This window comes from Uloborus diversus, chromosome 5 (assembly GCF_026930045.1).
Source record: "Uloborus diversus isolate 005 chromosome 5, Udiv.v.3.1, whole genome shotgun sequence".
NCBI lineage: Eukaryota > Metazoa > Arthropoda > Arachnida > Araneae > Uloboridae > Uloborus > Uloborus diversus.
This window is the reverse complement of record NC_072735.1, coordinates 82,600,076-82,619,223: the sequence shown is the minus strand read 5'-3', so window position 1 is coordinate 82,619,223 and position 19,148 is coordinate 82,600,076. Positions and strand designations below refer to the sequence as shown.

The window sequence follows — 19,148 nt, the reverse complement described above, 5'->3', positions numbered from 1 at the left end:
TGCCGATGCAGTTCCCACTGTTGATATCAGTTCTGAAAGTCTTCAGTTGTTTTGCTGTTTAGTTACCTTGTCGTTTCTGCCTTGATGGCTCCCACGGTCCCGAAGCACCATTTTGCATTTTGGGAACATGAAGAAGTCACAAGGGGCCAAATCGGGTGAATAAGGTGGGTGGTCTGTCACAGTGATTGAGCTTTGGTCCAATTTTCGCTCACAATTTCTTCAATTCAAGTTTCGTATCAGAATTTCATGAATGATTGATTTGGGGATTGACAGATCGTCAGCTATCATTCTGACTGTCAATCTATGGTCTTTAAGAACACAAGCCCAAATTCGTTCAACATTTTCATCAGAACTCGATGTTGAGGGGTGTCCTGGGGGAAGGTCTTTAAGGTCTTTTTTCATTTCTTCTAGACCTTCCCGGAACCTTTTCAACCACTTGCCCACGGTTGGTTCCTTCAGAGAATTGTCTCCGTAAACTTGTTTCAAACACTCAAAAAATCTCATGACCATTCTTGCCTAGCTTTGCAAGAAACTTGATGCTGACAGGGAGCTCCATGCTGACAGCAAGTGAAAAAGCATAATTTTTAACAAACAGCCCCACGCTCCTACTTACACGCAAAGCGCTCTGACTCAAACTGAGAGTTGATAGGATTGGCTGCAGTAGCAGTGCCACCTGGCAGCGTCTCCAGGATGCCGTGATACATCACTCCGACTTATTCATACGTATATTCCAGACAAACCTCGTATAAAGCTCTAAAAAATGGAAATTTTCAATTTTTTGACTTACATCAGTCTGGCTCTCAGTACAGAATTTAGTTGTCAAAGGGGACGGTTTCCTACTAAGTTTTAATTTTTATACAGTTGGATCCCGATTTAACGAATTCATCAGGACCAGTCTCGATAATTTTAATATTATTAATAGTTTTTGTTTTAATTTATGACCAAGAAATAGTATCTAATAGCCTTAAAAAAATCATATGGTACAGTACCTCCCCTCCCCCAAACTACAGTTTCATAGAATAATAAGTATTACGAATGATAGGTAGAAAAGGTAAAAAGAAAAATAAAATATTTTTACAAAAACACACGGATGCAAATAACATTATTTGAATCGATAAACAGATACAGTTGGACCCAGATTTAGCTAATTTATAGGCACCAAAACTTTTATACGTTAAATCGTGGTTATTTGTAATATTGGGGTGTGAAAAAAAAATGCACTTACTTTATCTATAACCCCTAATAAGCAATTGTGCGATAAATATCCAAAAGAAGAAATTGTACTTTTTGTTCAGCGTTCCACGCATAATTAGGTACACGCTAGTAATTTGAAATTTTAAAATTTTGAGTAATAGATTTTGACAACTTTTTTTGAACTTGACTAGATATAATTCTCTTTCGACATTATGGAGAGAAGGAAATTACTGGGTCATTTACAGCCTGCTCATGAGAATGTTTTTACAGTTTCCAGAAAACGTAAAGCATTTGAAAAAATAAGTTTTAATGTTAGTTTCATTATCACTTTCTGCATATCAGAATAACTATACATTGGCTGCCCCCTCGACCGTCAAAAATCGCATATTCTAATAAAAGTGTTTTTCTGCTTCCGACAATATATGGATAGGTCATTTGGAGAACAATTCAATATTTCCTAAATCAGGGCTTCGCAACCGGTGTGCCGCGGCACACTGGTGCACCGCGACAAGGAACCCGGTATGTCGCGGTATTTTCATAGTTATATAAAATGAAAGAGCCTTGATGTATTTTATTTTAAAGTTACGACCAAATAGCGTTTGTATCGTTCTGTAACTTCTCAATTCACCCTGTTGATCTTGTGCAATAAGACATACCCAAGAAACAAGCAAAAGGCGGGATTTGCTGCCTCACCTCTTTTAACTTCTTGTGATCCTATTACCTTCAGTGTTTGAAAACGGATTCTAATTTCCACAAAACAGGGTTGGCAAAAAAATCGTTTTTTTTTTTTCAAAAAACCAAAAAAACTGTTTTTTTTGGTTTAAACCAGGTTTTTTGACTTAAACTGGGTTTTTTTGGTTTAAATACTATTTGCGAGAAAAACAATTAATTTTCGGAAGGTAATTAAGGTTCCATGTAATTAACAGTTATTTAATAGTCACATTATGCCTAATTTCTTGCTTAATTAAAGAGATAAGAACAAAATCTTGTAACTAAATTAAATAATTAAAATAGCTTTCTGCGGGGAAATATTGATTGAAATGTTTGACTTGATTAACATATTAGTATGCATGTATATATGGACCCTTTATGATACGAAATACTTCAGGAAGTGGTTGTTATGCGGGTTAAGATAAAATATAATGAAGATCCAAGAAAAAACTTTATAAAATCAACATAATATGAATAATTATCGAATAAAGGTAAAAGTTATATTTTTAAGCATAATCTTTTCAAAAGAACAATTTTCATATATTTTCTTTCTGATCTTACATAATGCTGATTTTTATATACACAATGTCACAAATATTGAAGTAAAGCAAAATGTACAACAGTACATGAATGAACAGTCAAAAAATTGATTGCTGTTGTACTGACAAAGTTTTTAAAATAGTGCTGCTCTATATTCAATTCCGTTCTTATTATGGAAAGGCTTGAAAAAGATATCGACTATCGCTAAAACAAAGAACCAAATCAAAAATACAAAAATTGGTGTAACATGGCTTAAATTACAGCTTATTTACTGGCATAATGTTGCATCCAGCATTTAAGTTTAAAAAATATTAAATGCAAACTCTTTAGAACAAACAAATGTGTAGCAAATTCTATTTCAAGAAAAAATTTTTGCCAAAAACGTTATATACGTGAAGTATAAACTTTTTTTAAAAATTTGATTCAAAAAATATTATTTGTGTCCATCTGCAGAGCAAATGTTAATTTTTAGGTGCAAACAATTAAGTTAGACTGTTGATTACCTTACAAGTCAAAGTTAAAATTCCAGGAAAGTGCAAATAAATGGGCAAAAATGTCACACCCCTGCAACAGGAGTGAGCAATATAATGGATTGCATCTACAATAAAAGATTCAATCCTTAGTAAATATTAACTAATCATGCAAATTAAGCATAATGATGGAAGTTGACTGAAATCTGCTTTATGGCACATATATGAAATAAAAAATATATTAATTTTTTTTTTCTATTAAAGCTTGTAATACATTTTGAAGAAGCAACTTTGCAATTTTAGTATTTATCTCTGCAACTTAGCTAGGAACTTAGCATAAATGGAATTTTACATTTTTCATTATGTGTGGGGAAATCAATGTAAACCTGTAAAATGGAATTTTTTTTTTTTGGCTTTAAAAAAAAAAAAACATTTTAAAAAAACCAATTGGTTTAAACCATGGTTTAAACCGACATGGTTTAAACCAAACAACCCTGCCACGAAATCAACTAATAATACAAAATTTTTTCGAAATATTTCGTAAATGGGATTATCATGCCCTCCCGCCCAGAATTTTAGCCACAGCTTTAACTTTTGTTTTCCTCTTTTCCGGTTCCGATACTAATTTCATTTTATCGCAGTTTCTCAAAGCTCGGTTCTGAGACTTAGCAAACTGGAAATTAAAACCATATACTGTTTCCACCATCGTGAAGCTCTCATGGCAAAGATCTTAACAGATGAGCTGAAGTCAGCTTTCGCTGAAGTCGTGAAAATCGTGAATTTCATAAAATCGAGGCCGCTTAATTCTCGCCTTTTCTCCATATACTTTGTGAAGAACTGAGTGCAGAACACCACTCCCTACTTCTTCATACAAAGATTCGCTGGCTTTCATGTGGTACCATCAATAATTTTTGAATTGAGGGACAAGGTACGACAGTTTTGGATTTTAAAAAACGAAATGCAGTACGTCACTTCGTTGCAAGACAAATATTGACTGGGAAAACTAGTGTACATGGCTGACACTTTTGAACACTGTAACAAATTGAATCGGAAAATGCAAGGACAAGGAGAGAATTTGGGTTACATGCATGGACAAGCTAAACGGGTTCAAATCAAACATTCAGCTGTGAAGAGAAGAAGTAGATCGTGGCTCACATTGGACATATTCAAACGAACCGTCAACATGGTATGTGAAGGAAATGACATGGAAGAAAAGCTGCCTGAATGTGGTGGCAGAGCATTTAGTCATACTTCAGGATAAGTTTAAGCACTATTTCAAGAATACTGACATAGAACAGTATGACTGGATTCGCCATCCATTCTCTTCATCTGCGAATGCATCAGTTAAAGACCTTTCTTTGAAGGCGCGAGAAGAATTTGTGGACCTTAAGAGCGACCGTACTCTTAAACTTGGGTTGAGCGAAGTGTCTCTGGACGAATTTTGGTTGCTGGTTAAGAATGAGTATCCCACCAGCTCTTGTCTTGCTATTGATGTGCTGCTAAGATTTTCAACTACATATCTTTCCAAACTCAGCTTCTTAGCCCTCACACTTATAAAAAAACAGCAAGAGATCATCTTTAAGGTGGTCAAATTGTAACTCAGGGCACTTGACAGGAGGTGATTTTGGATCTAGTTTTCTGTGATATGGAAGGTTCTGTTCAGGGGTTATGTGTAGGGGAACACATTGGAGACAGTGACCACAACAGTATTAGGTTTGGGATTAAATTTGATACGCACAAAGTAGAGAATTTTAGGTTTGTGCCCAATTTCAGAAATACTGATTTTGTGGCACTTAGGCAGAGTTTGAAAGCAGTTTTTTCTTCTGGATTGGACAATAGCGATGTGAATCTTCAGTGGGCTGAGTTTAAAGAAAAGCTAGCGAAAACGGTTGGGGATCATGTTTCTTTTAGGAGAAAGGGTGTCAACACTAAAATTTGGCCAATGTGGTTCTCCAGGGAAACTAAAGACGCTCTAAATTACAAGCAAGCTGCTTTTCATAGGTTTAGAGAAACTGGTCACAGTGCAGATAGGCTCCAATATTGTAAGGCAAGGCGTAAATTTAAGTATTTGGTACGGATTCAGAAAAGAGACTTGGAGCAAAGACTGGCAGAGAACATAAACAGGAATCCCAAGAGGTTTTTTGCATATGCTAATTCGGGGAAAGTTCGAAATAGTCATATTGGGCCACTGGCTGATGAGCACGGAATTTTAATTCAGGACGATAGTGATATTGCTAATGTTCTTAATAACTTTTTTTTGAGTGTTTTTAACGAAAACTGTATCTCAACAGTTGACACCAACAAGACACAAGCTATAGTACAGCTTGAGGACTTTGTATTTTCCAGGGATGACGTTTTACTTCATTTGAAAAAAATTAAAGAGACTACGGCTCCGGGATCTGATAATATTTATCCAAAAATTTTAGTTGAATGTGCGGAGGAATTAGCAGATGTAATCGTAAATATTTTCAATGCTTCTTATAACTCGGGGACAGTGCCAGAGGACTGGAAGCTGGCTAACATTACACCGCTCTTCAAGAAAGGGTCTAAAGGGAGTGCGGGAAATTATAGACCTGTGAGTCTAACTTCGGTGGTTTGCAAAATTTTTGAAACATTGATAAAAATTTTGATAGTAAATTTTCTAGAGACTAATAATCTATTGACTAGTTTTCAGTACGGTTTCAGAAAAGGTAAAACTCTTGTGCAACTAATTTATTACATTTCTATGACAAAGTTAGCATGGCTTTGGACAATAAGAAGCCTGTAGATGTTGTTTACATTGATTTTCAAAAAGCTTTCGATAAGGTACCGCATGTTGCTCTACTTAGCAAATTAGCTGATATAGGAATAGGAGGGAAAACTTTCATTTGGGTAAAAAACTGGCTGACCGGAAGGAAACAAAGGGTAGTTGTAAGGGGAAATTATTCTAATTGGAGTGAGGTTTTAAGCGGGGTTCCTCAAGGATCAGTGTTAAGGCCTTTGGGTCATTCCGTGTCAAATCAACACTTTTTGCAAAAATGTGACCTCACCATCTCAGATTTTAAGGAAATTTGGCACATAGGTAGCATCTATGGAGACTAAGAAAAATACCAAATTTCATTAAATTATATCAACGCATTTAGAAAATATGGCAATCCAAAGTTACCAAAAATCGACCAAAAAAGCATCACCTTGCCTTCTTGAAATATAAATTACTCTTCTCCTAATTGCACTAGAGATATGAAATAAGTGTCATTTTGTAGCAATTGTTATGCTCGTTCTTGTGATATTCAACAATGCATATGTCGTAATTGAAAATTTTTTTGAAAATTTCAAATTTAAATTTTAAATTTCAATTAAAAAAAAACACATCTTTAAAAATTCTGAAAAAATTCCAAAAGACACAATAGCTTATTGTTAAATGTTACAAAAAGTTTTAAAATGGGAGGGCAATGGGCTGATGGTTAAAAAAATTCAAAACTAAAGTGGTTTTATCAAAATTTCAACTATAGTAAAAGTCAACTTACTTTGCTATAGAAAACACAACTTTCGGACAGTGAGATGAAGAAAATTGAAATTTATTCCATGTGATATAGAATGTCCATATACTTTGCATAGTTAAAATCATTATTGAAATAATTTAAAATAAAAGTCATTTTTTTTATGAAGACCTGGGAAAGGAATTAACAAATCACTGTCACTTCAGTCTAAGGAAGTTCATTACGTGTTATTGGATAGTGCTTCATTGCTTTGTGAAATACAGTGAAACCCCTCTATTACGGACACTAACGGGACAAACTTTTTTGTCCGTAAGAGAGGGGTGTCCGCTTTACAGAGGTTTTTTTAATTTAATTAACTTTAGTTATTTGTTTATGTTTTTTGAAATCTTAAATGAAATATGTGTGAATTCTACTCTTTCATATGCATAGATTTTTTGGTACAGATGTGATATACCCCCCCCATTTGGCGACATCCGATTTTTTGCACAAAATTGAAATATTTTCCTCGCCAATGAGGCGATAAATTTTTAAGCATGGCATCCCTGGTGAAACTAACCTGTGGTTGGCAACGCGAAGGCAAACTTGTCCGAACTTGTTTACTTGGGTTCTTGGTTTTACGCAGGAGAGATACGTGTTGTTTCGTGCAATATACCTTACAGGAATGCTTATTTTGTGTTAGTTTAGATTCAGTAGTTGTGTTTTGAAGTAAAAACATTAGAAAATGCCAGTTTCTTCAAACTTGAAGGTTAATTAAAAGTTAACTCCAACGTGGTGTGTATCTATAATGCGCCATTGTCAGATGATGTTTTGTTTTGGACTGAGTGTGAGGATTTATACCATAAAAAGGTAAGTTCTTTATTTTAGAATTCACATAAAAATTCTCACTTCGGAAATTCTTTGTTTTTTACAAATCCTTGAGGGGTTCTTGTAGCTTTTAACTTTATTTTTACTGTATGTTAATTAATTTTACAAAAATAGTTTGGTTATTTTGTTCTAAAAGTTAATCCTTATCGATGCCACGAATTATTTAGACATTAACGTGCCTCCTTTAGGTACTGAATTTTAAGTTAACAATTGAAAGTTCTTTCGGTTGTACTCTTAAAAATGCTGAATTTTATTAATAAATCTGCACTATAATGGTGCATATTTCACACTTAAAACTGTCATTATTGTACACTGAACGGAAGGAGCCACCCTTGGGTGTACATACACATGAATATGCATAATATACATAAATATACATAATTGTGACCATACTCCGACTGTAATGTATATTAACAGTCGGAGGGATAACGGACCGAGCGAAGCGAGGTCCTGGCGAGCCCGAGGTCTCATAGTACTTTCGTAATGAGACCGAGGCAGGGCCGGCGAGCCGAGGTCTCATTACGAAAGTACTATGAGACCGAGGGCTCGTATCCCGGAGAAATGATGAAAAAAAAATTAATGCATTAATTTCGACTTGTAATTAATACAATAATTTATTTCATTGTATTTTAATATGTTTACAAAAAACCCCGGCCCTGTACATTTTTGAAGCATATATTCGTGATATTTTTTGTTGTGCTTTTATGTTGTTTTTATATATATTGTGTTCTGAAGTGCTTTGATCATGTTTTTTTATCTGATTTTTTCCTGTTGGCGCTAAAAAAGCATCGCTAAGAACGATGTATGACGTATGTCGTCATACATCGTTTTCTTGGCGACGCTTTCTTGGCGCCAACAGGAAAAAGTCGCCAAGGGTGGGGTATATCACATCAGTTCCGATTTTTTTTAATTTACTAGTTTTTACCAACATATACATAATAAACAATTATTTTATCAGGTTAAATTCAAATATTACAGTTTTGCACACTCAAAGAGATTTAAATAACAGGTTCGCATAAAAATTACATACCTAATTTGTACTTTTAAAAAATTGTTCGATTGATGTCTGTTGATATGTTTTGATCGATGAAAGTCTTTCATTTTCGAAATGTATCTTAAGTTCTTGTACCAAGTCTAGTCCTTTAGGATCGTTGTGTTTAATTGAAAATTCCCCGAGTCCATCTAATACGCTTAAAGCTTCGTTAACATTTTTAATTGTTTTAACGTCTTCTTTTACGGACAGTTCATCTTCATCGTCATCCTCAACTGTATGATCTTCGTTAATTTCGCGCACTATGCTTGCAATTTCTGTTTCGCTTTCTTCAGTGAAAACTTGGTCGTCGATGGGAGCATAGTCTTCAGCGGTCACATTTGTGAACCCTGCTTGTTGCATTAACGACTGCAAATCGGATCCATCATTGTCACAATCAACTTCGTTGTCAATTTCCTCTGTGGCAGATCCTTTTTTGAATCCAACGCGATTAAAGCAACTTACTATTGTTTCTTTTTTAACTTCCTTCCATGCGTGCTTAACCCAGCTGATTGCATCTAACACATCAATTGTTTTGGACAATTCGCTACTTGTTTTAGTTTCTTCCATTTTATTGATTAAATGCTTCATAACTAGTTGTCTGTATTGAATTTTAAATGCTTGAATTATCCCAGCATCCATAGGTTGGCATTTCGATGTTGTGTTTGCTGGCAAGAAGACTATTTCTATATTTTTCAAGTGAAAGTCTTTGGGATGGGAGGGCGCGTTGTCCATAAAAATAACAATATGCCTTTTTTCTCTCCCCAACTTCTTATCAAAAGTTACAAGCCAATCAGATATGACACTGGTTGTCATCCACGCTCTTCTATTTGAATACCAGTCTACAGGTAATTTTTTTATATCCAGTCCTTTAAAACACCGAGGTCTGGCTGCTTTTCCGATGACAACTGGTTTTAATTTTGTACCATCCATGCTGGCACCCAACAAAACTGTTAAGCGTTCTTTGGAGATTTTGCCACCAGAGCAGTTTTTTTTCCGTAAAGTTAAGGTTTTATCTGGCAGAGCTCTATAAAACAAACCGGTCTCATCAATGTTATAAATGTCACATGGCTCGTAATTTTCAATCAAACTAGGCACTTTCTCAAACCATTTCTCGCAAACGTCAGCATCCACATCCATGGATTCACCACATATTTTTTTAAAAACAATATCATGTCTCGTTCGAAAACGATCTAACCATCCATTGGAAGCTTTGAAATTTTCTATACCCATTTCAGTAGCTGCTTCTTTCGCCTTTTCTTGTAAAATAGGGCCAGAAATCGGAATATTTTTGCTTCTTGCGGACACAAACCATTTAAACACAATTTCATCCACTGCAAGGGCATTACTTTTAGGAAAATCTTTTTTCTTCTCTTGGTTTCCATTTATGAACCATTCTTTCTTAAACTTCTCTTTTCCTTTTAATATACAGCAAATTTGTGTGCGTCCCACACCAAACTTTTCAGCAATGTTCCGTATTCCAATTTTATTTTTTTCTGCGAAATCTATAACTTCAATTTTTTCTTTAAGAGAAAGAGTACGACGCTGACGATGAGTATTCAGAGCCATTTCAATGAGAACGATGAAACAACTGAATGCTTTTACCCTTAAGTTTACTTTATGATATTGCATTGGCTTTACTTTTACTCTCTATAAAATATTTTTGTTAGATGGCGCGTCAACTCGGCTCCACTTAGACACAACACGCCTGCTTGTTAGTCATCTGAAAAGGAACAAGGCAACGGGGGAGGGTGGGGGTATACAGACAGAAACTTGCAGAATAATCATTTTCTCTTTTCTTTTCTTTTATTTTTGACGATTTGATGATGTTTTTTGGAATGAAAAATGCATTTCGGTGTCAAGCTGAAAATTTTTTGCTACGCAGTAGATGCAAAGTAAAATTGCAAAGAAATATTTTTTTTTATCTCCGTATAAGCTGGTCGACTTTGCATTAAATGAAGCCTTTCAATGGAGTAGCTATTTAATTCTCAAGTTTTAAATACTGTCCGCAAAAAAGGATATATCAATGTAAATGACTTCGAAAAGGGTGTCCGTGTCCGTATTTGAGGGTGTCCGTACGAGAGAGGTTCCTTATACATTAGGTTTAATGTCTCTCTGCCGGGGAATTAAAAACTGTCCGCATAAGAGGGGTGTCCGCATTAAAGGGGTGTCCGTTAGGAGGGGTTTCACTGTATCATGTTCAGGAAGAACATACATTCTTCCAGTAGGAGTCACAGGACTTACTACACATAGGACATCAGTTACATGTACCCACAGTACATCTGGTTTACTTGGATAACTAAATGATGGGGATGGCCCATGTGGATGAAGGCATGTAACTTTAACCTCGTCATCTTCTTCATTTTTCTGCATTGTAATGTAAGTGTAACCGTTACAATCTGATAATTTCAGTTTATCTTGGGATCTTGAGATATATACTTCAGAAGAGGTTGTATCATATGAAAATATGTTCACTGACAATTTAGTTTGACTTGATGCTACAGGAATGAATGCATGAAGTTGCTGTATACCTTTTATTGTTACTGCTTCTTTAAAACGTTCTTTTAGGAATGTTTCTGATAAAATGTAGTCTTCTTGTGTACTAAATGTAAAATTTATTCCACAAATATTTTTATCTGCCCATTCATACAGTTTGAGAGTAGTCAAGATTTGATTCTCATATGGTCGCTGTAAGCTGGCTCTGGCAGTCAGGCTTTTCACTGCACCACCAATGCCATCACAAGGCCCTTTACTGTGAGCAGAGGCGAAAAAGTGCCATTCTGCTTCAATTTTAAAATCTTGTTTCTGATGGCACATGTTAGAAAAATTCTTTTTATTTTTGTACTAGGCAGCTGACCCAATGGAAAAGTAAAATATCTTTTTTGGAGTATTTCCAAATTTTTTTGTTAAAGAATTCATAAATTGTTTTTGAAAAGTATGCACACCAATATAATATGCTCAAGGCAATCTGAAATAACAACACAATTCAAATGCTTCATTTAATTTCGCTTTTTGTAGTGTACTGCAAAAGGATGAACTGTGGCATAATTACTAGCCCAATGATAACTTTGAGCTTCATCCTGAACTACCATATTGTAATTTTCTTTTATTTGGTTCATGAATGCTGTCTGCTGTTTAGCTATGAAATCATGTTTTACTAGAGCTGACAGCTTATCAGAAAGAAGGTCAATGAATTCGGATGATGTTTTCTGCAATGTCTCTAAATTACAACGATAAATTAAGACTACTCAAAATTTAATATTTTTAAACATTTAATATCTGACAAGTACCTAATGTTTTTAATGGTAAACATTATTTAATTCATCATTCACTAACAATAAATAAAAATTATTTGGCATTGAATGAAGAATCAAAATTGATTGTTATTTAAAAAATTAATTAATTTGATTTTTTTTAGGTCTAAACTAATAGTATATTAGTATTCACATGGATATTAACTAAACATACATTAATATACTATTTGCTTAGACCTCAAAAACAAATCAAATTTAATTAAATTAATTAAATTTTTAAATAACAATCAATTTTGATTCTTCATCAATCCAAATGATTTATTCATTGTTAGTGAATGATGAATTAAATGTTTTCCATTTTGGGTTATTTAATTTGCTTAATTTTTATGCAAACATTCATAACAAAATTTAAGTCATTTATATCAGAATTTTGATAAAACCACTTTAGTTTTAAATTTTTTTAACCATCAGCCCATTGCCCTCCCTTTTTGAAACTTTTTGTAACATTTAACAATAAGCTATTGTATCTTTTGGATTTTTTTCAGAATTTTTAGAGACACGTTTTTTTATTAATTTAAATTTAAAATTGAAAATTTAAATTTGAAAATTTCAAAATATTTTTTAATTACAACATATGCATTGTTGCCTATCAAAAGAAACTGCATAACAATTGCAACAGAAAGACACTAATTTCATCTCTCTAGTTCAATTAGGAGAGGAGTAATTTATATTTCAAGAGAGCAAGGTAATGCTTTTTTGGTCGATTTTTGGTACAATTGGGTTGCCATATTTCCAAAATGGGTTGATATAATTTAATGAAATTTGGCATTTTTCTTAGTCTACATGGACGCTACCTATGTGCCAAATTTCATTTAAATCTGAGATAGTGAGGTCAGATGGGAGTGTTGATTTGACATGAAATGACCCTGTTTTGTTCATTGTTTTTATGAACGATATTCACAAAAATATCTCTGGGGAACATGAATTGTTTTGCTGATGATGTCAAAGTTATGGGTACTGTAGAAAATGAAGAACAAGCAAAACAGCTGCAAGAGGATCTAGATCATATTACGGAGTTGGCTTATAAATGGGGTATGGCTGTTAATGTTGGGAAATGTCAAGTGCTACATTTAGGGCATGGAAATAAGTGTACAAGTTATTATTTGCAAGGTCCAGTCATTAGTCAGGCAGACAAAGTTACTGATCTGGGGGTCTTAATAAGTCAGGATTTAAAGTTTAGCCAACAGTGCAGCATTGCTAGTAACAAGGCCAATAATACACTTGGGTTTATCAATAGATCTATTTCAAACAAATCTAAAGAAGTTCTTCTGCCCTTATATAGAAGTTTGGTAAGACCTCATTTGGAGTATGCTGTTCAGTTTTGGTCTCCTTATCTTAAGAAAGACATTAATGTATTGGAAAGGGTTCAAAGGCGAGCTACAAGACTAATAAATGGACTTTCTCACTTAGACTATTATTCCAGGCTTAGAAGGCTAAAAATGTACAGTCTTGAGCAAAGAAGAGACTAAGGGGACATGATTCAGTTGTTTAAATTTATTAAAATGAAAGATGTTACGGGGCTGAAGTTTAGCACTGAAAACAGGACAAGGGGTCATTGTTTTAAGCTATTTAAATCTCAGGCTAACATGGATGTTAGGAAAAATTATTATTTTAGCAGGGTAGTGGAACCTTGGAACAGTTTACCGGAAGAGGTGGTAGCACTTTCCCACACTCTTATTAACATGCATTACGTTGTAAGGAAGTCGTGTAGTGATCTTCACTGGGGATTGTAAATTGACTAGGACCAGTCTAGCTGGGCCCAGAGCCTGTTGCTGGTCGTCACTTTTGTATTTGTATTTGTAAAGAGCCTGGATCAAGATCTTCGTGTAGCTTTTTCCAGCATAGCGCCGAAAATCAAACGTCTTTGCTCCCCAAGGTAGGCTTAAGTGTCTCATTAGTGTCAAACAGAAGTTAGGTGCTTGGTTTTAATCTCTTGCTTGCTTTTTTCTTGAAACATTATTTGATAAATCGTTTAACTGCACTGTGCACTTTAATGACATGTTTGACAGAAATGCTTTGAAACATATGAAGCAAAATTTTCTGTTAAGTCTGATATAGGTAGTTTGTTGTTCATTATCAACCTCAATACATTCGAAATATTTCTACTTTCTAAATAAATTTAAATACACTAAGTTAGTTATAATTGTTTTATTCATATAAAAAAAAGTCCCCCCCCCCCGGTCTTTTTACCTGTGAATAATAAAAACATTTCTATATTACCATTGCGAAATTAAGTTCAGTATGCCGCGTTGATCTAGAAATTTTTATGTGTGCCGCAAAGTAAAAAAGGTTGAAAAGCGCTGTCCTAAATCAAATTCACAAAAAAAAAAATTTTTTTGGCTGTTGGAATGATTTGTTAATTTGAGGTTTAATATTCCTCAAATCGAGGATTTTGATTTCATTTTAGTCGGGGGAAAATAAAACTTTTCTAAGACGCGAAATTTGTTAAATAGAGGTTCGTTAAATCGGGATCTGACTGTAATATTCGAATTTTCGCAATTTTTTAAAGAAAACCCAGAAAGTTTTGCATTTACAAAGTTACCTAAGAGGAATTACGAAAAAATCATGCCAATCTGAAATTATTTTTTATTTAATGCATTAAATATTAAAGAACTTAATCTAATTTAAATTTACATGAAATAGTACACAACAAAATTACTAAATTGTAAAAGAGACTAAATAGTTGTTTCTAAAATCAATTACAGGAATTCAAAAGCTCATTTCAAAAGAATAAACATGCAATTTCTACACCAAGCATTTAAATTATTCCGAAATTCTTTTCCAGATATGTCTTTTAGACCTGTTTTAAAACTTCAAAGCAGTATGATTTTTAAAAATAATAATAATGCATTTTTATACACCAAGTAATAAATTACTGTGTTTACTAGCCTAAAAGTAGCCTCTTCTTGTTCAATGCATAGCTAAGTTTTGAAGCAGAAAGATTCGCCAAAACATTCCCCACATAAACGTTTTAACCAATTTTCCTTGGAATAATAGCCGAATTGTGAACATACCAACTTTATTGGATGAACATAAAAGTTGAAGAATGATAATTAATGCACAGGGTGACAGGATACGGATTTCAGATACCGATTTTTTTTTTTTTTTTTCTCCTATTATAATCACAGCTAGATTTTAGAAACTTTTATGAGAGTAAACACAGTAGTAATTCACAACGCTATGGTAACATTTATACGTAATACCCTATAGTAATAAATTGCAGCGTCATAGTTTTGCTGTTGATCAAATCCAATAGCACGAGTGGCAAATTCTACTGCTTCACTTTCCGCTTTTTTAGTGTCTTCATTCATATTTCTAAAAACTTTTACGCGCGAAATCAACTAAAAACTTTTCAAATAATTTGAGAGTAAAAAAGAAATTTCCATAGTGAATATCTTAACAATTTAGATTTCAAATTCAAATAATTAAATCATGTGTTACACCGTTACCAAAATTTATAGCAATTTCACTTTCATTTTGTTTACAATTTCAAAGGTACAGTTACAGTTTAAGTATGTTAGAGAAAGTAATAAAGATTTTTGGGCATAAAGATTATCTTTTGTGAACTAAAAGGTATGTTTTAACATATATATGATTCAATAATTTGTTAAGAAATGTAAAATACATTTGTAAGCATAAGAAATGAAACCTCAAACCAACATTGAATATAGAAACTAAATATTATAAAGTTGTTTCTGGCAGCATTGAGCTAATTTGTGCTTTGGAAAATCGATCCGGATTTAAAAGTACATCAGTGTTTTATTTGTGGTTGAAATGCATCACTTGGAAGTTTGAGAAGAGTTAACTCTCCTACATTTTGAAAAGCATCGCATCTTATTTGTACCGTGAAAGAGTCTCCTTACATGATGAGTTAAAATTTAACTTCGAAGTATCTGAAAATATTGGTATCCTCTCCCATATTTGACAGATGTCAAAAGTAAAAATTTTCGTCCAATATTTTCAAAGAATGAATTTTTTTGACCTCGGATTATTTCAAAACTGCTTAAATGCTACGTGATTCTTGTTTTATGTACGCAGATTACTTATTTATCTTCTTGATTTGATGTTTAACATGCAGTCGAAAGCCGCACTGCAAAGTGCATTCATATATGTCTAACGTTGGCGGGACCAAAAGCATACAGGTCGGGATTTCGACGGCGATTGGATGAGTGGAGAATATTAAGGATTAAACGAAAGAGGAAATCTCAAGTTGGGGAAAATATCATTAGGTAAGTAATTTGTGCTTGATTTGATAGTTAAAGAATTTCTTTAAATAATTTTCTTAGTGAAAAGGTTTGTAACTGAATATCAGCTTAGTGTTTTTGCCACAAATGTATCTTGAAAAGTAACACTAACGTTTATTATAGGAAGATTTTAAAGGTCAGTTTAATTCTTCTGTTTTATTTGTCATATTGAGCTTCAATCTGATATAAAATGAATGAACGGGATTTCAATGTTTCAAAATAAACTGAAGGATAAAAGTACTAGAGACTTCTTGAGTTGTCTCTCTCAAAGTATGATAAAAGTTAAAGTATTGAATTTTAAAGCAATATTTAAGGGATAAAGTTTGTTTAATTCTGTCCATCTACAGCCGATTGCTTCTCTCTGCCACATGTTTTGGTCCCTATTCTAGATAAATATCCAACAGGGGATTTAGTGGGTTTAATCAGCAAAACAGTGTGTCCTTGTCTTTAGAGAAAAAAAAAACATTTTTCTGTTGCTAACTTTTTAAACATTGCTGATCTCTACTGGATCATTCATGGGAAGTTACCGTATATACTCATATATAAGTCAAGAAATTTTATACAAAAAATGAAGTTAATAGTTAGGGAATCAATTTATAAGCAGGGCAGAATTTCCAAAACATTTTTTGGAAAAAAAATCACTTAAAAATGTGAACATTTTCCCAATTTTAGTCCAACCCTTTTAAACACGCTAAAAAGTAAATACACATTGATTCTGCTATAATTTTACATGGTTTGACTGAAATAATGTGGAAAGTGCAGAAATTATAATGTTTGTGGATCTTCCCGATAAGTGGTCCCCAATTAATGCTCTTTTTTTTAAGTAAAGTAAAATGGCTACAGAAAAAAATTATTTCAATTAATTCAAAATAAATCAACTACAGTAAACTCCCGATTATCGGCGGTCAGGTTATCCGCGGCTCGGATTATCCACGGGTCCTTTTATATATTTTTTTTTTAATTTGTGATTGTGTTGTCGCTCTCGCTTTTAGATTTTACATGCATTTTTTTTTATATTAAATGTTGGTAGATGCAATGTAGCAATGTTTTTAGTTATAACTTGAATGAATGTGTGAGTGTCATTAATATTTTTATCTATTGCATACACTAAGTATCGTTTTTTACCTATTATTCGGATTATCCGCGGTTTCGCTTATCCGCGGTTACTGTGCCACCCTATTCCGCGGATAATCGGGAGTTTATTGTAGTTAGATAAAAATGGAACAACGTTTAAAAGCACAAAAAGGATAAAAAGGTTTTAAAAACGCAGACATGTTGGAGACATGTTGCCTCCGAAACATGTCAAAATTATGAATAAACTAGCTGCGTGCCCGGCGTTGCACGGGCTACCTAAAAAATGTAAGAGCAGTCCAGTTGATGCTTTTGTAGTACACTGACACTAGTTTCTAACGCGTTAAGGAATAAATAAATGCGCGTAAAGCAAGGTTTGCAAAACACCAGTAAAAGATATTTTTGCCAAAACACCTCATCAACGTTAATAATCGTTATCAATGATACAAGTTATGAGTACATTTTCAGTCAGCACAAAAGGGGAAAATATATGCATTATCAACTATAATCTTTACTCACGTTAAACTGAATTACATCTGATAGACTATATCGGAAATATTTATGCACAATAACAATCCGCTTTTTACATAAAATAGTCTACTACCCGGCGTTGCCCGGGTGTTTATTAATGCAACATACCACTCAGATAAATATTTGGATGGATTCTATCCACATGGTCATACAAGAATTATATCAATCCTTTTTCCAGGTACAAACCCTCAAAGAACTCAAATAACTTGTAAATCACTCATTTACTTTACGACGTGCACGGTCCTCCTCGAAAATGAAAGTTATGTCATGTGACGCGTATTTAACAATCAGGCTTGAACAAAAAAAAAAAAAAAACAGCAAAATTTTGCTGCAGATTACGGCAAAATAATCGAAAAGTAAACAACTTAAACACCCTGATTACAGGAAAAGCCTTAAAACAAAAGCCTAATTTTATTTCTTTATATTCGAGAAAAAAAATTGCAACAGATGTTTCTTTTCAATGATTTTCTTCACGCTGTAAATTTTAATAAAAGCGTTCATCCGGAAAGTTGAGTTGAAGCACTGAATAATAATTTGAATGGAGGAAAGCCTTCGAAAAATATGGATTTTATTTTGAAATCTAAGAGTCATAATTAATAATTTTTAATTGATATCTCCGCTAATTATTATCGGAGGATTATGTTAAATAGCCAAACATGAAGACGGGAAGATGACGAATCCATCGATACCTGGTTCGATGGTCAGTTCACTGTCGTTCGGGAGAAGAAGCTTGGACATAGATAGATAGATACTCAGATTTTATATGTATAAGACTAGCTGCGTCGCGCGGCTTTGCACGGTCCACCTCGAAAATAAAAGTTATGTCAAGTGACGCGAGTTCAACACTCAGGCTTGAACCAAAAAAAAAGTCTGAAATTTTGTGGCAGATTGCGGAAAACCCCCATAAAGTAAACATTTTAAATCCCCTGATTACAGGAAAAGCCTCAAAACAAAAACAAGAATTTTACCTGAGCATATTCGAGAAAAAAAATGGCAACAGATCTTTCATCTCAATGATTTTCTTCACGCTCACATACATTTTAATAAAAGCATTGTTGCGGAAAGTTGAGATGAAGCACTGAATAATAATTTAAATGGAGGAAAGCCTTCGAAAAATAGGGATTTGATTTTGAAATCTAAGAGTCATAATTAATAGTTTTTAATTGATATCTCCGCTAATTATTATCGGAGGATTATGTTAAATAGCTAAACATGAAGACGGGAGGATTACGAATCCATCGATACCTGGTTCGATGGTCAGTTCACTGTCGTTCGGGAGAAGAAGTTTGGACATAGATAGATAGATAGATACTCAGATTTTATATGTATAAGATGGACAGAATTATCGGCCTTCAAGATCGTAACGCCATTTGGACATCTCACATGTACGTTTTGAAAAAATTATTTTTCTTCTAAGATACTGCATAAAAGCTTATGAAAACACTTTTAAACAATTAAAAATTGATTCTGAGGCTCGATAAACACCTTTAAAATGAAAACATCATATACTTAGTTCTCAAAAAATAGCAATGTAAAGATCGTAAATTTTAGACATGAATCAAATTTCAAACTTACTATTTTCTAAAATCGTTTACAAAGTGAATAATCTGTCTTTACTTTTGTTATTTGTGTAAAATATTAACAAAAAATTATTCAGTGTAAGATTCATACCTTTAAATTTTTTTTGAAACGTATGGAAA

The 19,148-nt window shown here is 33.5% G+C and overlaps 1 protein-coding gene across 1 annotated transcript in view; it reads right to left on the bottom strand.

The window, feature by feature from the left end:
* The window catches only part of LOC129221883 (calpain-7-like), a 73,107-nt gene extending 58,039 nt beyond the window's left edge, over window positions 1-15,068 (bottom strand). Inside the window, 1 exon segment of the mRNA XM_054856252.1 lies at window positions 14,806-15,068. Coding sequence (XP_054712227.1) covers window positions 14,806-14,913 — 108 coding nt within the window. The 5' untranslated portion in view covers window positions 14,914-15,068.
* Between the last annotated feature and the right edge of the window lie 4,080 nt (window positions 15,069-19,148).